The sequence below is a fragment of the Alnus glutinosa genome, chromosome 1 (assembly GCF_958979055.1).
Source record: "Alnus glutinosa chromosome 1, dhAlnGlut1.1, whole genome shotgun sequence".
Lineage (NCBI taxonomy): Eukaryota > Viridiplantae > Streptophyta > Magnoliopsida > Fagales > Betulaceae > Alnus > Alnus glutinosa.
The window spans coordinates 9,294,315-9,316,455 of record NC_084886.1 but is presented as its reverse complement, the minus strand read 5'-3'; the positions used below and the strand labels follow the sequence as shown (position 1 = coordinate 9,316,455).

The following is a 22,141-nucleotide window of genomic DNA, read 5'->3' as shown; positions in this document are numbered from 1 at the left end:
CAACCCGTTTAACTAATAGTGTGATAAACATGTTCCAAAAAAAAAATGTTATAAATGGGTTGACGGGTCAACCCGTGACACGTTTATGATCATGTCATAAACGGTTCGACCCGTTCATGACCCAAATCCGATAAGCATAAATCCAAATCTTATAATTTTGTGTTGAATTTTTAGATAATATAAAAAATTACCAACCTTACTAAGAGCAGTAGCAGCAGATTCCTAACAATTTTCTCTAATTTAGAGAAAATGTAGGGAATCAAACCACTTTTTGTTTCTTATATATATATATATTATTTTATTTTTCTTTTTTATTTTATTTTTTATTTTATTATTATTATTTTTACACTTTATTCCAGAAGGTGCCATTTCTAAATTTCTCAAGCTCCTTGACCTTCAATTGCGATCAAAACAATAACGTAAAAAAAGAATCTCAAAATTACTAGAAACAATCGGGAAAGAAAATCAAAGACTAGAGGATTTTCTTGGGAAAGATATGATTGGGAAATGTGACTTTCTCGGAAAATTCCCAACTGAGGATGATGTTGCTTAGCTTGTCATGAAGGACGAGGATGGGCTCGGAGAGCTGGTTGGTGGCGACGAAAGGTTGGAGAGGAAGCGCAAATGGCCGAGGTACGGCGAGAGCGCGCCTGAGAGATTGAACCCGGAGAGAGACGAGATCTCGTCGGGGATGGGCCCGGAGAGCTAGTTTGTGGAGACGGAAGGTTGGAGAGGAAGTGCAGATGGCCGAGGTTCGGCAAGAGGGAGTCAGAGATTGAACCCGAAGAGGTCCAGGGCCGTCACATGGCGGCGGGAGGAGTCGCACGTGATGAGCGTCGACTGGGGGTCATTAATTATCAACTTGGACTATTGGAGTTTCATGGCTTGCTCCCCTCGGTAGCAAAAGAAAGAAGAAGAAAGTGGGAGACGTGAGAGGAGAGAGAGCCTTGAGTTTTTTTTATTATAATAATCTATTGGGTTGCAATATAGCTACCCTTCTTTGAAGCCCTGAAATAGGGCAACTGTTGTAACTTTTTTTTTTTGTAATTTTTTTTTAAATTTTCATTTTTTATTTTAAGGAACGAAATCACTTACAGGGCATCTATGCTCTGAGGCGGCCAGGTAGAGGCACGAGGGCGGAAAACCTATAAGATTAGCTGACGTATGTAAGTCCTTCCGCACGCACGCGAGAAGTGTGATTATTTTATTGGTTTTACTTTTCTTTTATTACACGTCTTTGGGAAGAAGTTCGTAGGAACTAGGTAGTAGCAGCAGCGGTTGTTTGTTGTAGAAAAGGAAGAAATGGAGGTTGTAAGAGTGGGGAGGATAAAGCTGGGTTCACAGGGACTGGAGGTGTCGACACAGGGCCTGGGCTGCATGGGCATGTCTGGCGTCTATGGCCCTCCCAAGCCCGAACTAGACATGATCACTCTTATCCACCACGCCGTCCACTCCGGCGTCACCTTCCTTGACACTTCCGACAGCTACGGCCCCTTTGCCAACGAAATCCTTCTCGGAAAGGTCCCACGTCTTTTTTGCTTTCATTTTCTTTTTATTTTTTATTTTTTGGCCGGCCTGTTTGTTTCTTTGTTCTTAAATTTCGTTTCTTGGCAGCAGGCTTTGAAGGGAGGGGTGAAAGAGAGGGTGCAATTGTCAACCAAGTTCGGATTTAGCTTTGCGAGTGGGAAGAGGGAGATCCGTGGCGATCCAGCGTATGTGAGAGCTGCCTGTGAGACCAGCTTGGTGCGCCTCCACTTGGATTGCATCGATCTCTACTACCAGCACCGCGTCGACACCCGCCTTCCCATCGAAGTCACGGTTCATTCCTCGCATCTTTTACATAATAGCTAGCTCCGAGCAGAGGATATTGTTTAAAATTATTTGGTGAAAATTTAAGGTTATCTCCGGCCGATTTAAATATTTCAACTTTTTCTCTATTTTTTTTTAATTAATCTTTGTCATATATTGAAAAATTATGAGTTTTTGTGTGCTCTATAAGCACTTATCATGTTCTTTTACTAGATATAATTTCGAGTACACATGTGATAGTTGTGTAATTACGTCGCATGCATGCGTGTCGCTTACATGTGTACTACTATTTTTCTAACAGTAATATTTTTGGCAAACCACCCTCACTCCCCCCTCTATTTTTTTCACTTCTCCCAAAAAAGGAAATAAAAAACATTCTTTATTTTTATTTTTTTCACTTTTTATATCACATTAATAATTTTTTTTATTATCCAAATAAAAAGATTCACTACAAAATAAATTTTTTTATTTTTCTATAAAATAATTCAAAATTTTATTATACTTTATTTTAATTGTTTTTTAACAGTTAAAAACTGTATTAAAACTGCTATAAACTGATTTTGAAATTTAGATAAAAATAAGATTTTTTCAGCACATTTTCTGGATCTTTTTCCTTCTCTTCTTCTTTATCTTCTCTGCTGTTACAGAATTTTTGAATTCAGAGCAGTGTTCAGAATTTACAATTGCACACTAAATTATGGCAGTATTGTATTTTGAGGACAAACTTGTTGTATTCCATTTTGCAAAACTTACATATTGTTTAAGTCGGAGGCAATATTTATCTAAAAGACAGATTAACATTCACTTTATTGTCCGGTGTTATTTCCATACAGTTTTTTATTTTCTGCTTTCTTCAATTTTTTGTAGTAGATAAGAGACGGATTAACATTCGTTTTATTGTCCGGTATTAATTCTATACAATTTTTTTTTTTCATTTTTTGCTTTCTTCAATTTTCTTTAGTTTCACTGTCTTTATTTTCCAATAGAGATGAATTATTATGCAATTCTCGTATTCTGTATATATGAATCTATGATGTACTACAGATTGGGGAACTGAAGAAACTAGTCGAAGAAGGCAAAATAAAGTACATAGGCCTGTCCGAGGCCTCTGCTTCGACCATCAGAAGAGCGCATGCGGTTCATCCAATAACAGCTGTGCAGCTCGAGTGGTCTTTGTGGTCTAGAGATGTGGAGGAGGAAATTATTCCTACTTATTATTTCTCTTTATTTTAATTAGTCATTTTTTTAAAGCACTCTCAACGGGTTCACAATTTTAATTATTAACTATTATGGTTTCATTTAAATAATATTTTTTTTATTCTTTCTTTTTCTTTTTCTTTTTTGAATATGTTTATGTTATTTGTTAATATTTTTGTTTTGATAAAAATAAAAATAAAATTAAAAGAAATAAAACCTTTAGATTTTTTATATCCGTTGCCCACAATCTCTCTCTGTCTCTCTTTTTCCAATTGTATCCTCTAGAAAAACAAAAATCTACGTTATATGAATTTTTTAAATTTTATTTTTGTATTTTCAATAAATAGTTCAAATACTATTAACAGTGACGATATTTAGTTGATATAATGCTTTGATTAATTAATTTGGTATCTAATATTTGTGAGAGTTGAGAGAAGAAAATAGGAGAAAGAAAGGAAAAAAGTGGTGATGTGATGATTGGTGTGAAAAATAAAGGAGAAAAAAAGGAGAGAGAAATTACTAATTTTTATAGTTTTTTAAAGATTTAATGACTCATCAAATTTTTTTGGTTAAAGTAAAGAGGTTGCGGAGAGTGATTTTGTAGTGTTTTCAACAAATTGACTCACCAAAATAATCAAACAACTACTTTGGTAAGTCTATTAGGAATGCTCTAGTTGCATGCCTAGCTACGTCCAGAATAGCGTTTATGAATTAGAGCATTTGTAGTGAACTCGTCTCATTGACGAATTCACCAAATTCAGCAGAAAAACCTCAAAATCATGTCTGCTCGCATCTGCTACAATAATTCAAACTACCTTAAGAAACCCTCATCTCTTCAGCTGAGTTGATTTCTCTCGTCTTTTATTATTTTTAATTTTTTTATTAATTTTTTGCGGGTTCGACGAAGCCAACTTCTTCCTTCATCTCTTTCTTGTGCCTCTTCCATTTTCCTCTTTTATGTTTGGTGCTAGAGCTCATCCAGTAAAAGCAGGAGAACGGGTTGGATATAGATCCTGTCGTGTCGAATGAGACAGACGTGACAAATAGAAAATTATTAACTTTGACAGTAAAGTGATGAAGAGAGCAATTTAAAATTTGAGTAAAAAAACTACATTATCTTTAAAATTGAAAATCCAATGACTGCATTCAAATAAGATAAAAACTTATGGGTTAGATATTATTTTTTTCATTAAAAAAAGCACATGTTTTTCAAATGTAAAGGAATACATGACATTTTTGAAAGAAGTTACGTTCCTCCAACCGAGTTTGGATGAAATCTTTACCCTTACTAATTCTAATATACGCGTCCATAAGACATAAGCAACCTAATGAGTAATGTTATTAATTTAGTATATTAATATATGATTGTTATACAACTTAATGACATGGAGTAAATATTAACTTTTAAATAAGTAGTTTAAATATATATATATATAAAAGAAGAAATAATTTTTACTGTTATATCATTTTATTCTTACCCCAATTATTGAATGCTTGCATTAGGACAGATCAAGTGCTTCACTACATAAAACCTGAAGTTTAAGAAGGTTTATTTGCATGACACTAAATTTAGTGACATGGCTTATTTGCCATGTCGCTAATTAACGAAGTGTTTAAAAGTGGCATGTCGTTAAATTTTTCACGTCGCTAATTAACATGTTCAAAAGTATCAATTTTCCTATTTTGTGACGTGAATTATTGTCACGTCGCCAATTAGTGGCGTGGCAAATAAACCATGCCATTAATTTTTCAAAATTGTCATGTCGCCAATTAGTGATGTGGCAAATAAAGCACGTCACTACTTTTTTTAAAAATAAAAAATAAAAAATTCAAATGTTTTTTAGGATTTGAAAATTGAGTGACATGGTTTATTTGCCACATCACCACGAGAGCTCCTCTGAACGACGCTCAAACCCACCAACCCTGCTGGTACGAGGAACTTCGAGACCTCCGAATGACGCTCACCGGTATGAGGACCTCGCTTGCCACAAAAGCCACCGCCGGCCCTACTGTTGCTTCGTCTACATGTAGATCTAACAGATTTGCTGGATCTTCGACCTTCGGCTTAGTTGTTTTCCTCATCTGCGTCGGCCTCCTAGCCACCGACACTCGCCGCCGGCATCTTCTACCTCGATCATCTTCAAGCCCAAATCGCGCAACGACTCCGACCATCGACCGGATCACTGAACCAGAGGAATATTAAGAAATAAAAAATAAAGAACAAAAAATGGTTTTTGTAAAAAAAAAAAAAAAGAAAAAAAAGAAAGAAAGAGAATTTGATTTTAGCGACTTGGCTTAGTGCCATGTCACTAAAATTAGTCACATGCTAAGTGCCAGGTGGCTAAAGTACGATGTCACTAAATAACCACATGTTAAAAATTGCCACGTCGCTAATTTCCATTTAGCAACTACTTGATTAGTCACGCGGGATCTATGTTGCTAACGCTACGTGGCTAACGGCAGGTGGCTAAAAATGATTTTTTATGTTTTTTTGGTAGTGCTTAGATTTATAAGACTTCGTCAACACCTTTTTTTTTTTTTTTTTGTAAAAAAAAAAAAAGAAATGTTGACAAAGTCTTATATACAAGAGTTATGCTTCTTTTATTCTTTTTAGTATTCTTCTAGTGTTTATTTGGAATGATATAGATGAAATTTTTTTGATTAAAAAATTATATTCATATCATTCAAAAGAACATAAATGTAATTTTTTTTATTACATCTATGTCCTTTTAGATGGGCATAAGAATAACACTAAAAGAAATTCTAGCATTCCTCATTATATTATATTTTGTTATAGTTAAAAGATAAATATTTGGTTTTTATCTTTTGTTCATCCCTTGTCTATCTCCATATAAAAAATGAGTAAATCTACTACTAAATATGTGGAGATTCAATAATGAGTAAATCTATAGGTCACATTTTTCTTTTCTTCAAAAGAAATGGAATATTTTGGAAATTTCACTTTTTTTTTTTTTGTTAGGATTTAACGTTAAATTTGAAGGTTGATATTAAAAAAATTGAAAAATAGTGACCATAAATTCATACTTCCTAAAATTTTAGGGTTAAATACCTACTTGCTCATGTGGTTTGCAAACTTTATTTTTTGTCCCATCAGTTTTAATTTTTATCATAGGTGGTATCTGTGGTATTGGAAAATATGAAAATGGTATCTCCGTCAATTTTTCCATCCAAAACTGATAAAAATACACGTCAGTGTCACGTGTCACCATTCAAAATGCAACACGTGGCCACACTATTTTTTATTTTTTTAAAATTTTAAGGCTAAATTGTAGGGCCGGCCACCCCATGGGCAAAACAGGAAAGACAAAAAAAACTTATTTTTACCTTGGAAGTGGCGCAGCCACCCCCATGTGGCCCAAAAGGAATGGCTGAGCCACCTTTACAATTTTTTTTATTATTATTTTTTTAAAGCCTTAAAATTAATATATATATATATATATATATATATATATTGTGGCCACGTGTCGCATGTTGAATGGTGCCACATGGTGCTGACATGAATTTTCGTCAATTTTAAATAAAAAAATAAAGTTTGCAAATCACGTGGGGCAGTTTTGTATTTTTTATGTTCTACATTTTTAAATATATATATTTTTAACCATACCGTTTACTTCTCTCGTCTCTCTCTTTAGACCAGCGGAGAAAACTGGAACCAAAATTTTGGAGACACCGAGTGTGTTTGGTAAGTGATTGTGAATTGGAATATTTATTTGAATAGTAGTAAGAAATGATTGATGTGATATAAAATTTGAGAATGTTTTATAGGAAAGTGAAAAAGTTTTGTTTTGTAGTGAGTTTTTTTGGTTGAATAATAATAAAAAATTATTGATGTGATGTAAAAAGTGTAAAAAAGTAAGAATGTTTTTGATTTGATATTTTTGGGAGAAGTAAAATGAAAATGAAAATTGTTTGGATGAGTTACCAAACAAGCTCGGTATCATCGCTAATACCAACAATTCCAGAGATTTTGGAAATTCCCTCAAATCAAGACCTTGGGTTTTTCTGCTGCCAGTGGTACAAGTATCAGCTGTTGTTGTTGTAGAGAAGGAAGAAATGGAGGCCGTAAGAGTGGGGAGGATAAAGCTGGGTTCTCAGGGACTGGAGGTGTCGGCACAGGGCCTCGGCTGCATGAGCATGTCCGGCGGCGTCTATGGCCCTCCCAAGCCCGAACAAGACATGATCGCTCTCATCCGCCATGCGGTCCACTCCGGCGTCATCTTCCTCGACACCTCCGATGTCTACGGCCCCTTCACCAACGAAATCCTTCTCGGAAAGGTCCCATGTCTTCTTCTTCTTCTTCTTTCTTTCTTTCTTTCTTTCTTTCTTTTTTTTTTTTTTTTTTTAAAAAAATAATTTTTAATTTTCTTGTTTGTTTGTTTGTTCTTAAATTTTGGTTTCTTGGGCCGTAGGCTTTGAAGGAAGGGGTGAGAGAGAGGGTGGAATTGGCAACCAAGTTCGGATTTAGCAATGCGAATGGGGAGAGGGAGATCCGTGGCGATCCAGCGTATGTGAGAGCAGCCTGTGAGGCCAGCTTGAAGCGACTCGACTTGGATTGCGTCGATCTCTATTACCAGCACCGCGTCGACACCCGCGTTCCCATCGAAGTCACGGTTCGTTCTTCGCATCTTCCGTAAACAACCCTTTGTCAAGTTGGTTGGGGGCGTTGGGCCATATCTTTGACAAGTATCCCAATGATGAATTAAGCTATTCTTTTCTTGTGTATGATCTACTACAGATTGGGGAACTAAAGAAACTAGTTGAAGAAGGCAAAATAAAGTACATTGGTCTATCCGAGGCCTCTGCTTCGACCATCAGAAGAGCGCATGCGGTTCATCCAATAACAGCTGTGCAGCTTGAGTGGTCTTTGTGGTCTAGAGATGTCGAGGAAGAAATTATTCCTACTTGCAGGTGAGGCATGCATCAATTACATTTCCTTTCTTGAGGTTGTCAAGCCAAGAAGAATCAAAATTCAAATTTCAATTTGTCAGGGAACTGGGCATTGGGATTGTTGCATACAGTCCTCTAGCACGAGGATTCTTTTCGGTAGGGATAAAGGCTGTTGAAAATCTTTCCAACGATGACTATCGAAAGGTTTGTACATCTGCAGAAAATGTTGAGCTTCAGAATGAAATAGGATCACTACTATATCATAGATGTTATCATGAGCTTCCTTACTGCTCTGGTTTAATTCTTTCAGTTGCTAAATTAGCTACATATGTTGTCTGGTCTGTTTCATGGTCGGTAAATAGTACCGTTGAAAAGAAAAAACAGTAGTGGAAAGGGTAAACTTTAATTAGAATAACAGTTTCTATAGCATCATTACTGCATTTCGAGTATTCTGAGATTTTTATCTCACAAGTTACTCTTGGCTCGAGTACGGGTTTGCCTTGCTAAAGTATTAGTTAAATGATTTATTATTTGTTAGTATCTTTTAACTTTTGACATAAATAGTAATTTAACATAGTATTAGACCTGGGTTACGGAGTTACGGCATCCAAATAGTCATAATTTGTCTAAGCAAATGGTTTTCAATGCTCAATGGTTTACTAAAATCTTTAGTGCAGATGTCAAGCGGTCACTGTCAATGTGTAATAGTGTAGACCACCTCAACTTCTCTATGATAGTATGTTTCAGTGTCTTTCTCTTGGGTTTGGGTTTGTTTTGTTGTTTTTTGGAAGGTTTGTTCGGCGTTTTGTGGGGTTTGTTGGGTTGGGATTCTTTCGGGGCTGGTTTGAGTGTTCAACAGTTGCTTCATCTGTTTTTTGGGTTTTGGATTTCTCATGGGTTTTGCTTAGGTCGGGTCGGTGTTGAGACATTTGTTTCTTGTATACTCCGTGTGTATTAGGGGCGCCTTACGCTGTTATTTATAAAATCTGCACTTATAAAAAAAAAATTGTTTCAGTGTCGGGAAAATTAATGCAGGACATAGCAGCTGTGGTGCTGTGGATGCATAGGGCCAGAGTAGCTATGTTACAGAATTGTGTTAGAGTGTGTGCTCATTATTGCCTTGATGAATTGATGAAATTTACAAAATTATTGCCTTCATAAATCATAATTACACTACCTCCTTGAAACATATTTGATGATTTCAGTCTTATTGCTAGTGATTCCAGTGTCAATGCTGATGTATGTATTATTTACTGCTTGCAGTTGCTGCCTAGGTACCAACCTGAAAATATGGAGCATAACAAAACCATATTTGAGCGTGTTAATGAAATGGCAACGAGGAAGGGATGCACCCCATCGCAGCTAGCACTGGCCTGGGTCCATCACCAAGGGAATGACGTGTGTCCCATTCCAGGAACCACCAAGGTTGATAACTTCAACCAGAATATTGGAGCTCTGTCTGTCAAACTCACACCAGAAGAAATGGCTGAACTTGAATCATTTGCTTCCCAAGATGTTGTTAAGGGTGATAGAAGTAGTTATGAGATACCGACTTGGAAGAATTCTGAAACTCCATCACTTTCTTCATGGAAAGCTGCATAAGCACAGACCTTTTGCTGTGTTCCAATAACTTGAATCCTCATAGACTACTTTGTCAATATTATAATTGAAGCGTGTTGAGTTATTGACTCTGCTCAGAATAAGTTATAGTCTGTTAGGATGTTATCATGCCTGATTTTATGAAGATCTGAACACAGACTTTGTTGAGATGGCCTCATTCTCTTCTAGGTAGCAGTGCTGCAACAAATTCACCCTATAATGACTATTTCTCCAGGCAACGTGCTTTTAGTTCCCTTTGGCGTGCCCGCCCAAGAGAGTGAAAGCCTTCTTCTCCAAATCTGCTGATTGGTAAAAGTAAGATCTCACTGTGAAATTGACCCTGCAATCAAGTACTGGTGGTACTTTGGTCACCATCACAATTTTATTTTCTAAAATTTTCTTGTGCTGTAGTCGCAGAATTCAAGTGTATTATGTGATCAGTAGTATGCATTGTTCATCATATTAAGTCATTGTCTGATCTAGAAATGTTATTGCTGATCGTGAGCTACATGCATCTTGTTTGTTATCAATAATATATACATGTATTTGGTAAAGTGGCCTATATTTGGTGCCCATCTTTCGGCTCTTTGTTGGCCTAATTATTTGGACTTTGTTGGTCTTGTTTGATGATCCAAACCCATTTTTCGGCTCAAGTTGGCCTTGTATTTGCCAAAGTTCAGCCTATTTTGTGGCCCATTTTCGGCCACTGATATCATCTTCGGCCGCCATCAATTTCGACGATTTTTCGGTAACCATTTCTGGTAATCCACCATCTTTGGCCATTCTCCAACCATCATATCCGACCATTGTCACCGGTTGCCTCTATCTCCTTTTCACGATTTTTTTTTTTAAAAAAAAAAGAAAGAAAAAAGAAAATCAAACTCAAGATTTCACAAATTTTCACCTTGAGTTTGAGGGGATGTTATAATGTATGTTCATATTTAATTGTACTCAAATTTTATTTGATATTATCTTCATCTACTATGCTTGCATTATGTTCACCTACCACAATTCTCCTATAAACAAAAGTATTTTATATTAAAAATATTATCGAAGAATAAGAGCATAATAGAGCCCATTCGGGCTCTTTCCTAGTGGTGAATATAGATATCTAATACCGAATCACTCATCTTTATCTCTATTTTCTCTAATTTCGATATTGTCTTCATTTTTTCATTTGATTATGAGTTTCTTCAGTATCAATGAACATTAGACATAAATTAGGATTATCACGCGTGTCAATCTTACGTGATGTATACATAGTCCGTAAGAGTCATAAGACGCAATCCTTTAACCCACCCACTCCTCGCAATTTCCGGTAGATTTTTTCTAAATTTAGGGACCAAGCTACATTTTGTTTATTTATTCAAATAGACTCTATAATAGATTTTCTTTGTAGAAAGCTGCATAATTAAGCACAGGCCATTTGCTGTGTCTCAATAGCATGAATCCTCATAGACTTTGTCAGTATTATAATTAATGAAGCGTGTTGAGTGCTGAGTTCTTGCCTGCTCATAATAATTTATGTTCTATTAGAATGTTATCATGTGTTATCATGACATAGCTAGATATTTGGTTCACTAATCATCCGGATGGAAAGGTTGGATATAGCAATACTCTCGAAAATTTCTATGTTGGAAGCAGAATTTGGCCCTTTTAGTATATATGTTATTGTACGTTACAGTTGTCAATGGGTTCGAATAGGGCCGGCTCAATGGTATAAGCAGCTGTGATATATTTTAGCCTTTTCAACTAACAATCATCTTTTATGAAGTCTCATGAACTGATAGCTGTGACACTTAAATCTATCAAACTATTAATTTATTGCTTTAAGCTACTCCATTAGAGCATGCTGTCTGTATGGATGGAAAAGTGGTCAGGTGACACTTTTCTGTCATTCTTCGTATAATATTCATAATTTCTTTAAAGACCAAAATAATTAAATAATTAAAACTAATTTTTTTTTAAAAAAAAAAAAAAAATTAAGAAACGGATCTTGATTTGCTCAGAGTTTCCACCTTTTTTTTGTTTTTTTTTTTTTTTTTTTTTTTTTTTTCTAATTTTTAGGCTTTTTATTAATTAATAAATATTAAGGGGTAAATTTGATTTTTTAAGTGTCAAAAGGGAAGGTAATTATAGAAGAATTTGGCCAAATATGAGTTTTCCATCCACTCTAACAGTCAACCCTAACACATGAGTTTAATTGTAACAAAATATTAGTTTGATAAATCTAAGTGTCATATATGTCAATTCATGAGGTAAATAAAAAATAAATAAATAACTGTTAGTTGAGGGCTAATATATTTATCCCAAAAAAAAAAAAAAAAAAGTAAGATCAAAACTTATGGAATCTAATCTAAATCCATTCTTCTCCCTTGCAATTTTTTTTTTTTTTTGAAAATAGGGCTTTTGTGAATAAATGAAAAGGCTATAAAAAACTTAGTAGAAAAAACACTTCAAGCTATTTTTTTTTTACCAAAAAGAACAATTTTTTCTTAGCACAACTTCGTATATAGTATAAATTTTTCAAACTCCTTAACGCAATAACAACCGAGCTAAGCATTTGCATTGAACTGTTCATATTTTTCTAAATTTAACTATAAAAATCTACTTTAATTGATTTAACTAGCTACTTTTCAAAATTATTAAATATCAAACTCTCCAAATGTTTCTTTAATTTAAATATTTTATTTTATTGATGGACTATTTGCATTAAATATAAGTTTTGTTGAGATGAAAGAAAGAAAGAAATAAATAAAAAAAAGTATGGTTAAATGGCATATTTATTAAGTTTTATTAAAATTTTAGAGAAATGTGAAAATAGAACTCAGTGTGAATGCCTGTCGTTAACTTTCGTTTCTGCTGCCAGTGGGTAGTATTTAGTAGCAGCTGTCGTTGAAGATAGGAAAAAAGGAAAGAAATGGAGGCCGTAAGAGTGGGGAGGATAAAGCTGGGTTCTCAGGGACTGGAGGTGTCAGCACAGGGCCTCGGCTGCATGGGGATGTCCGCTTCCTATGGCCCTCCCAAACCCGAACAAGACATGATCGCTCTCATCCACCACGCCGTCCACTCCGGCGTCACCTTCCTCGACACCTCCGACATCTACGGCCCCTTCACCAACGAAATCCTTCTCGGAAAGGTCCCACTTCTTCTTCTTCTTCTCTTTTGTTTGTTTCTTTGTTTGTTCTTAAATTTCGTCTCTTGGGCCGCAGGCTTTGAAGGGAGGGGTGAGAGAGAGGGTGCAATTGGCAACCAAGTTCGGATTTAGCAAAACGGATGGGAAGACGGAGATCCGTGGCGATCCGGCATATGTGAGAGCGGCCTGTGAGGCCAGCTTGAAGCGCCTCGACTTGGATTGCATCGATCTCTACTACCAGCACCGCGTCGACACCCGCCTTCCCATCGAAGTCACGGTTCGTTCCTCGCACATTTCACTCGGTCATCCTCCGTTAACTACCCTCTGTCAAGCACAGTGATTGTTTACTCAAAAGGTCAGAGTACAGGATGAATTAAGCAATTCTTTTCTTGTGGATGATCTACTGCAGATTGGGGAACTGAAGAAACTAGTTGAAGAAGGTAAAATCAAGTACATTGGTATGTCCGAGGCCTCTGCTTCGACTATCAGAAGAGCGCATGCGGTTCATCCAATAACAGCTGTGCAGCTTGAGTGGTCTTTGTGGACAAGAGATGTGGAGGAAGAAATAATTCCTACTTGCAGGTGAGACATCAATTTGAATTACAATTGCTTTTTTGAGGTTATAGAATAATCAAAATCCAAATTTCAATTTTTCAGGGAACTGGGAATTGGGATTGTTGCGTACAGTCCGCTAGCACGGGGATTCTTTTCGTCAGGGCTTAAGGCTGTTGAGAATCTTTCCAGCGAGGTTTGTACATGTACCGCAAATGTTGAGCTTCAAAATGAAATCGGCAGTCATTTAGACAAACAGTTGTATAGCATGATTGCTGCATTTATGAGTATTCTGAGATATTTTTTTATCTTGCAAGTAACTGTTGGCTCACATAGTGATTGACCTTGTAAAGATGATTATGCTTTCTCTGTTTCTCTTAATGAACTCATACTTTTAATTTCTTCAGTAGTCAACATTCTAGATGCTCAATGGTTTGCTAAAATCTTTAGTGTAGATGTCAATGTGTAATAGTGTAGCCCACCTCAACTTCTCGTATAGCCAATAAGAATGTTTAGTTCCTTTCTATGATGGTATTCACCTCCTAAGCATGAGATTAAAGAAATCCTTTGGGTGTTTTTTATTTTTTCCATAAGCTCCATTTGATTTTGCAAAAAACTAGTTTTTATTTGAAGCAAGAGAAATTCTTAACTAATTCTTTGCCGTTATTTTTTTGCTTCTCCTTAGAGATTGATTATTATTTATAAGTGATCCATGATGGACACTTTTCCTCTTTGGAGGCCAAAACTGCACTCAGTGACTTAATATATGCAAGTACTTCCTTGACACATTTTACCCGAAGAAAGTAAGCATGGGATGCCAAAACTACACTCATTATGAGCCTACCTCAGTTGATAATGTATTTGTTGTCCTCCAGTATCTTTCATTGTTAGGAAAATTAAGGCAGGGCATAGCAGCTGTGGATGCCTAGGGCCAGAATAGCTTTGTTACAGAATTAAGTCAAAGTGTGTTCTTATCATTGCGTTCATGAATTACACTACCTCCTTGAAATATATTTAATGGTTTCAGTCTTATTGCCGATACTGGTATTTAGAAGGGTGGGTATACTTATCAATGCTAATGTATGTATTCACTGCTTGCAGTCTCTACCTAGGTTCCAACCTGAAAATCTTGAGCATAACAAAATTGTATTTGAGCGTGTTAATGAAATGGCAAAGAGGAAGGGATGTACCCCATCACAGCTAGCACTGGCCTGGGTTCATCACCAAGGGAATGATGTGTGTCCCATTCCGGGAACCACCAAGATTGAAAACTTCAACCAGAACATTGGAGCTTTGTCTGTCAAACTCACACCAGAAGAAATGGCTGAACTTGAATCATTTGCTTCAGAGGATGCTGTTAAGGGTGATAGATATACGAATGACATTGCGACTTGGAAGACTTCTGAAACCCCACCACTTTCTTCATGGAAAGCTGCATAAGCACCGGCCTTTCGATGTGTCTCAACAACTTGAAGACTTTGTTAATATTATAGTTGAAGTGTGTTGAGCTCTTGACTGCTCAGAATAATTTTTTTTCTATTCGAATGTTATCATGCCTGATTTTATGAAGATTAGATTTGGTTACGACGGGTACAGAAAATAAGGCTAAGGCTGAGGGCCCAAGACCTAGTCAAATTAGAGGCGCCCATTGTTACAAGAGCCAAAAAGAGCCCAAGAGAGCCTAACATAAAAGTCATAAAGTTTCATTCTCTTCCTAAAACTCAGGTACACACTTTTCTCCCTCAGAAGTTGTCTCTCCATTGTTTTCTCTCCTTAAGCCAAAAATAATAACTTGATTCTCGGAGGCTCACCCGCTGGCTCTCTTCTTGTTTTGCAGGCTAAATATAAAAGGCAGAGAGAAACGTGATTGAAAAGCACCAGAAGAGTATATATTTGGGAAAATGATTTCTTTTTCTTTAATAGATGGTAGTGGATATTCATTGTGTGTTTAGAATGTTATGCTAAAAGAGGTGGAGTCGCAACACTTTTGTGAAACATGGGAGTTGGTTGAATTGTCCAGCGGAAAGAATGCTATAGGGTGCAAATTTGTCTATAGGGAAGACAAAGTTAGCTGATGAAGATTTGTGGCCAACGGGACTGGTAGATAAGCGTGGTGTTATGACTAAACCATATCCTATGCTTAAGTTCCAGAAATGCTTGATTCAAGCAGCTTGAACTTGAGTGATACTTGTATATTTTGATTGCCCTTAGGAGCTCTGTCGAAGACATCTTGAGAAGATTCATATTGTTAGACTTGATGGGATTATATAAAGTCAAGGTAAATATTTATTGATGGGATCTGGTTTATGTGCTGCAAATATATATATATATATATATATATATTTTCTGTGAGCACAACAGTTACGTTTTTCCTTCTCCAACCAATTTCAAGACACAATATATATAATATATACACTCGCAGGTAGAGATGACAAAGGAAACTACCAGTAGATGAATTATAAAAATTAGGAAAAAAATAATAAAAAATTGACTCATACAATTCTGTGTGCACGTACGGTCTGTTCTTCTCCTCCAGTTTCTTTGTTTCTGAAAGATAGAGCCCATAATTTTAGCCGCTGTCCTGCCGCCGATCGCAAAACAATTACAACTTGGTACCATTTAGTTCGGAGAAACCAATACTCGGGTCCATACCCTCCTTAATCTTCCTCCTCACCCTTTCTACTCTCTCAAGAATACCTTTCACTGCTATCTCAAATGCATCTTCAAAGCTCACTCGTCTGGACCTCGGATCGCCATAGACTATTCTCGGAATCAGCTTTATAACCTCCTCTCTCATGCCCAACACTACCTTCTTCGGAACTCGAAGCAACGTCTCGTTGACAAAACCCCTTTTTTCCTTCACATCGTTCAGCGGTATCATCACCGAATACTTGGTATAGTTCTCCGGTAAATGCCACAAGTATTGCTTGTAAGCAGAGCCCGTGTGGAAGAACACCGGAATACAGCCGGCCAAAATGGAGTCGAAAGTTGATCGCCTAGTGTATGAATCCCCAGGAGGCTGCAAGCAAAAAACTGAGCTCTGAAATGCCTTCATCACGTTTACCGGATCGTCACACTTGCTTGCTCCATTAAAACAACCAAGAAAGTTGCATGTGGGTGAGGATTGGCATTGATCAATAAGCTCGCTTCGAATGGAGTTTGTTGAATTGGGTCGTGGGGCTCCGGCGAAAGAGAAGAGGTACCGCCTCTTTGTTCTTCTCATTTTTTTCTGCCATCGGATTACCTGTTCAATCAAATGTATTCGTTATCTCAAAAGCTTAAATCGACAAACAATGATAAATTTAATCATTTAATTTATGAGAAATTTCACTTATCGATCACCTTTTATTTTTCATCACTTTTGCAATCATATCCATAAATTTAAAAAAGTGTCAATTTAGTGTATCTATCTTACAATATTTTTCATAAAATTTTCTAACAGATGAGTATCAAAATTCTTAAAATACTTTTTTTTTAAAAAAAAAAATAATATATGGGTATTTTGAGAATTTGGTCCGTTTGGATTTGTGATTTCAAATAGTGCGATTTAAAAATGTGATTTTTAAATACGCAATTAAGCGTTTGATAAAATCGCAAGTTTTAACCTTTAAAAATCTATGTTTTCAAAAAAGTATCACTTTGCTTGCGATTTGAAAATACAGTTTTCTGCATTTTCAAATCGCAATTTTTTAAAAACGTAATTTTCAAACGATTCATTTTTTGCGATTTGATTTAAAATCGCAATTCCAAACACATTTAACAGAAAATCTTAACCGAATTGTGAAATTAAAAATAATTTGAAATGTTAATATACTAAATTGACACTTTTTAAATATTAAGGTTATGATTAAAAAATGATAAAAAAATAATTATGAGTGGTAAGTGAATTAAGTTTATGGTTACCTGACTCTTCTTGGAAGGATGGAAGTAGGTTGGATATGGTATAGCAAAGTCATTGTTCCAGGAGCTTGACTCGATTGACAACAATGTCATGTTCTTCGATTCGGGCAAAAACATAAGCTTGGAACCCCAATCAGAATCATCCTCAGTCTTCCTCCTGAAATCCCAAGAAATCCTTCCACCAACCAAGAAGTGATCTCTACCCCACATTCTTCTCCATTCAGGCTTTTGTGAAAGCCACTTGAGCAGACTATAAGAAGACGCATCTCTCACTGAGATGTTAAAACCCCAAAGATGCCGACCCACGTCAAGGCCAGCATAAAACGGTACATAAATTGCTGAAGCCAACGACGAGTCGTTTGTTAAGCACTCGTAGTGCTTCATCCTGTTGTGGAATATGACTTCTAACGTAAATTGGTTTGTCGAAAACCAACCCTTTTTCGACAGAACATTTTCCGGATTGTTGTCAACGCTAGGACCAAGTCCCATGTTGGATATATACGGGCACATGTCGTTCCATTTGACAAGCGAACGACAGTTCCTGAGCAAGTCGTCGTTGAATTGGGTAGGAAGATGGTGCATATAAATGTATCGACCTGAACACAAATCTAAGCTGCTGGATTTAGGCTGTTTCGTGACAGGATGATTCACGAAGTTGTTGACCAGAAAAGTGACACCGTTTTGATCATCCCCGCGGCCAGTTAAAGCCGTATTATCAAATAAGAGCAATATGAAGCTTAAAAGAATGAAGATGAGCAAGACAAACCAGAGATGATTATGGCACTTTCCCACGGTCAATATTTTCTCCATGCCCTCCTGATAGACTCTCAGAGACAGAGAGTCTGAGAGAGAATTATTAAATGGTTAAAGAAGCCATTTAAGGCATAGAATTACCAATAAAGCTAGGTAATTAAGGATACGTCCGTTTACAAATTATTCCATAAACACATTCCTGCATATCTTCGTAGCGAATCATATGTAATTAATAAATATATTTTCTGTCTTCAATTAATAATTCAGAATGTGGAGCTCCTCATGGTAATTAGCAAGTATATATGTATAATTATGAGCTGATCATGTTCTAAACATACATAAGACCGAGATTTCCTTTGGATTCTCATGAGCAGAATGAGCTGTTTCTAATTAACCCAATGGCTAATTAAGGATGATCATATATAGCTCGTGATGAAACACACCTAAGGAAGCCATCGATCATCATGGTATTTTCAGTCATGCATGCACTAGCAGTCTAGCAGCACTACTACGTATACATATATATTTGGTTTGGTCTCTCTCTCTCTATGTGTGTATATATATATAGAGAGGATCGATCCTTGCCTATAGGCAAGGAGCTAGCTAGCTCCTTGGATCATGATAATCAAAATCTTTTTTTTTCTTTTATTTGTGGGGGGTATTTGTGTTGCGAAGTTATTAAAATCATAACTGAAATTATTTAAATTCTGTCGTTTGAGCTGTTACAACTTGGTAAAATATAATAAATTAAAGAAAAATTAAGATCCTTTGTTAGACTTGGATATGGAAATTTGCTTTAATAATTTAGGAAAGAAAATGATATAAATGCATCTCATATACATCTCATTTTGAAATTTATCGTTGAATTTATGAGTCTCACAAATTCAATGTTAAATTTGAAATTTGATTGTATAAAGATGTATAAGGAATATGTATGTATGTGTATCATTTCTCTTTATGGAAAGAAGTTTTCATGGTCGTTAGAGATGTGGAGGTATATAGGGGAAAGAGGGAGAGGTGAAAGAGAATACAGACCGAAATATTTCTTGTTTTTATCATTTAAATGTTTTAATAATTAATAGGCAAAGGGTGTTAAGTAATTAAGCAGGTATTGTATTGAAAAATAAAGGAATTAATTAATATATTGCAGTAAGGGTGTTTTTTTTTTTTTTTTTTTTGATTAAAGTAAGGTTATTTTTGTTATTGGGGATATTAACAATTTTTGGTAGTTGAAGAAGATCGACAAATTAAAAGTTTGAGGAGATCGAACATTGTCAATTAATTAAATAATAGTTTGAGGAGATATGTGAATTTTTCCCAAAAACTTTTTATGCTAATTAGATTCCACCAAACCTAGCTTGAACAATTGGATCTGTCGAATAATGTATGGGTGTACAATTGGTTGCGGTTGCGATTATTTTCTTATAAATGCAACCGCAATCAGGGTACCCAGTTATTCTCATTTAAATAACTACAACCGCCGGTTATCTGGTTATTAAAAACTGATTATTTACTGGATAACCGGTTTTCATACATTTTTGATTTTTTTCAATTTTTTTTTTAATCCAATATCCAACCATTCAATATTCAATGCTAAATAATAAATATTACTGGACGTGCATAATTTCATTTATCATTCACTGTTCATTCATCTCAATGAGCTCACAATCAAGTCCATAGATTAAATAAAATGATTGCAAAGAAAATCAAACAAACAAATATTATAAAATATAATGACAATTGTATTGCAATTAAAATATGATGATAATTCAAATAAATACCAAACCTTCATATTAAAAAACTTAAGATAATTTGTTCCTTGAATTTAAAGGTTGAGTTTGAGATTCATCTACAAAAAAATATAATTATTTGTATATATATAAATCGGTTACTAGTTATTTGGTTGTTAACCGGTTTCTTAAAATCCTATAACCAGTAATCGTAACCTTAGCCGAGGTATCCGGTTATTTAGTTGCGATTATTTTTTATTTTTCAGTTAGTAATCGATTGTTTGCGGTTATTAGTTGTATTAGCAATTAATAACCGTCCCGCTTATACACCCGATCACATCTATGCCTATTGGCTCTATCTTATTCTATCTTTCTTGAGGGTCCCCCTTTGGTAAATTCATTCCCAAGCGTGGCCTTAGTTGGATAATCCTTGACGCGTCTTCAATGACGGTTACTTACCGAAAAAGTTGTGAAATGACGGCATCAATAACAGCAACATGAACGTGACCCGAAAGCATGCAAAACCTCAAAGCTTACTTGCACTTCACGTGCCTCTCTAAGCTAATTAAGTAGCATATATCAATCTCCTATATTAATTAGATCGAGATGCCAAAAATCACAATCATCAGTACCATTCCTCAACTTACATCAATGAGACAGCTGCCTATATCCATCAATGGTTCCTCTCAAATCCAACCACCACAAGTTGCCACCAGCTCATTTTCCATAGAATCCCTTGAATTCTCGGTGCAAAATCTCATGAAAAGCTGGTACAGACGGCAAAGATGGGACCTATATTTCTTCAATTCCAGTACCCCACAAGACCTGAACAGAGCACCGTGGAGAACCCAGTTGGCCAATTTCCTAGAATCCACCTCTGTTCATCTTATTGTCATTTTTCTGCTTCTTTTGGACCTTCTCTTCACCATCCATGAACTCTCCTCCTCTGTGCTTTCATGTCCTTCTTCAGAAAGGAAAAAGATAGAGAAATTTTGGTACCATTATGTAGGGATTGCCATCTTGAGCATGCTCTCCGCAAGGTTATTAGCTTTGGCCGTCGGGCTAGGCAGCTCCTTCTTCAGGCGCCCGGGTTATGTGGTCGACGGGGCAGTTGTTATGGGGGCGCTGGTTTTGGAAGCGTTCTTTGAGAGGAGGGGAGGCGGGTTGCTTGCCGTGGTGAGTTTCTGGCGTGTTGTCCGGGTTGTGGAGAGCGCTTTCGAGCTAAGCGACGGGGCCATTGAAGCACAGATTGAATGGATAGTTTGCCAGTTCGAGGCACTGCGGGAAGAGAATAGGAGACTCTTGGAGAGTATTGGCGAGAAGGATAAAATTATAGAGAAGCTCCAGGAAGAAGTGGATCAATGTAGACGTGTTTGCGACAATTCCTCCTTAGATTATGAGCACATTTTAGAGCAGGGGACCATCCGTTTACTGCATAATTAACATCTAAGATTGTTTCATTAAGGTGTATTCCATTAAAAAAAAAAAAAAAAAGTTTAAGGCCCCAATTATGTAAAAAGATTAGCCAATATTATTCTCTATTAATTAATGAGTAATGTTATATTCAAGATTGTTATCCTCTTTTATCCCAAAATATACCATGACTTTTAAATTATTATTTGATCAAAATTCAATAGTGATCTATCCAAAATTCAATAGTGATTTTAAAAGTCGATCATGTCACATTTGGAGATATAAAAGGATAGAATTTTGCATATAACATTACTCTAAATTAATGCATGGTAAAAATGTTAAGTCAATGTCAATTATGATAAAAACAACTATTACCAATTAAAAGATGGAAAGAATTCAATGCACAAGGTATTGAGACTTTAAAGGAAAAAGGAAAAAAAACACAAGGCCTTAATTATAGTAAAAATGTTGGTCAATACTCTCTAACTAAGAACCCACCGATGGTAAAATTATATAATTTCAAGAAATTAAAATCATTAGACGACGATAGTTTGCAAAAATAATAATAATAAAAAAAATTGTCTTAATCTTGAAAGTTTTCTCAAACATGAGATTTATTTGATGGTTTGGATTTGTTTTCAGAACCAAAAGTTATAGAATAAGTTTTTTTGAAGAGTATTAAATCAGTAGTTATTGTATCTCATGTAGTGGACTTGATCATGGTTATTATTCATGTGGCACGCTTCATTAGTATGAGAATGAATTTCACGTACATGAGAACCGTTTTCGGCCTTAGTATACAAGTTATGCGGAAAAATGGATCATCGATCTCCATTTCAAATAAAATGACCATTTTACTTCTTATTTTATAACTAACCAATTCCTCTCCATTTCAAATGAAATAGAGAGATTCTATTCCGTCGTGTGGGTTGCATAGGCCGGCCAGTAGGCCAAAATTCTTTTCATCACCTCCTCATTTTCCTCCCATTTCCTAAAAGCCTTTGTTTCGTTGTCTTTCAATTAAAAAAATCTTTCTTCGTACCCTAAATATTACGGAGAAGGTGATGTGATGAACAAGCTAGCTCAAAGAGAAGAACACACGGAAACAGAAAATGATCAGCACACGTAGCATTGAGTGTGACAG

General features: G+C 35.9%; 5 protein-coding genes across 5 annotated transcripts; 4 read left to right on the top strand and 1 right to left on the bottom strand.

Annotated features, from left to right (window-relative positions):
- Positions 1-1,302: 1,302 nt before the first annotated feature.
- Positions 1,303-3,018, top strand: LOC133865875 (IN2-2 protein-like; the record flags this gene model as incomplete). Its single annotated transcript, XM_062302419.1, has 3 exons — positions 1,303-1,521; positions 1,618-1,818; positions 2,854-3,018. Coding segments are annotated over exons 1-3 (585 nt in total), but the record flags the coding sequence as incomplete, so codon positions are not given.
- Positions 3,019-6,953: 3,935 nt separating this feature from the next.
- LOC133871119 (probable aldo-keto reductase 4) lies at positions 6,954-9,973 on the top strand. Its single transcript, XM_062308495.1, has 5 exons — positions 6,954-7,302; positions 7,437-7,637; positions 7,763-7,935; positions 8,016-8,118; positions 9,178-9,973. The coding sequence occupies exons 1-5, from the start codon at positions 7,081-7,083 to the stop codon at positions 9,514-9,516; spliced, it is 1,038 nt and encodes a 345-aa protein (XP_062164479.1). The 5' UTR covers positions 6,954-7,080; the 3' UTR covers positions 9,517-9,973.
- A 2,393-nt stretch (positions 9,974-12,366) lies between these two features.
- On the top strand, positions 12,367-14,785 carry LOC133871126 (probable aldo-keto reductase 4). Its single transcript, XM_062308504.1, has 5 exons — positions 12,367-12,652; positions 12,726-12,926; positions 13,059-13,231; positions 13,307-13,397; positions 14,303-14,785. Exons 1-5 carry the CDS (start codon positions 12,434-12,436, stop codon positions 14,639-14,641), a joined length of 1,023 nt encoding a protein of 340 aa, XP_062164488.1. The 5' UTR covers positions 12,367-12,433; the 3' UTR covers positions 14,642-14,785.
- A 1,018-nt stretch (positions 14,786-15,803) lies between these two features.
- Positions 15,804-17,911, bottom strand: LOC133865794 (probable xyloglucan galactosyltransferase GT14). Its single transcript, XM_062302306.1, has 2 exons — positions 17,105-17,911; positions 15,804-16,445 (listed from the first exon to the last, which is right to left on the bottom strand). Exons 1-2 carry the CDS (start codon positions 17,909-17,911, stop codon positions 15,804-15,806), a joined length of 1,449 nt encoding a protein of 482 aa, XP_062158290.1.
- A 2,307-nt stretch (positions 17,912-20,218) lies between these two features.
- Positions 20,219-21,152, top strand: LOC133871204 (uncharacterized). Its single transcript, XM_062308600.1, has one exon. It carries the CDS (start codon positions 20,236-20,238, stop codon positions 21,025-21,027), a length of 792 nt encoding a protein of 263 aa, XP_062164584.1. The 5' UTR covers positions 20,219-20,235; the 3' UTR covers positions 21,028-21,152.
- The last annotated feature ends 989 nt before the right edge of the window (positions 21,153-22,141 follow it).

Bases quoted from the DNA above. Each gene is read 5' to 3' on its own strand.
- LOC133871119 (XM_062308495.1), top strand. From the start codon at position 7,081: ATGGAGGCCGTAAGAGTGGGGAGGATAAAGCTGGGTTCTCAGGGACTG. The intron at 7,303-7,436 runs GTCCCATGTCTT...CTTGGGCCGTAG, and splicing joins ACGAAATCCTTCTCGGAAAG to GCTTTGAAGGAAGGGGTGAG. The intron at 7,936-8,015 runs GTGAGGCATGCA...TCAATTTGTCAG, and splicing joins GAAATTATTCCTACTTGCAG to GGAACTGGGCATTGGGATTG.
- LOC133871126 (XM_062308504.1), top strand. From the start codon at position 12,434: ATGGAGGCCGTAAGAGTGGGGAGGATAAAGCTGGGTTCTCAGGGACTG. The intron at 12,653-12,725 runs GTCCCACTTCTT...CTTGGGCCGCAG, and splicing joins ACGAAATCCTTCTCGGAAAG to GCTTTGAAGGGAGGGGTGAG. The intron at 13,398-14,302 runs GTTTGTACATGT...CACTGCTTGCAG, and splicing joins TTGAGAATCTTTCCAGCGAG to TCTCTACCTAGGTTCCAACC.
- LOC133865794 (XM_062302306.1), bottom strand. From the start codon at position 17,911: ATGGAGAAAATATTGACCGTGGGAAAGTGCCATAATCATCTCTGGTTT. The intron at 16,446-17,104 runs GTAACCATAAAC...TTGATTGAACAG, and splicing joins ATCCTTCCAAGAAGAGTCAG to GTAATCCGATGGCAGAAAAA.
- LOC133871204 (XM_062308600.1), top strand. From the start codon at position 20,236: ATGAGACAGCTGCCTATATCCATCAATGGTTCCTCTCAAATCCAACCA.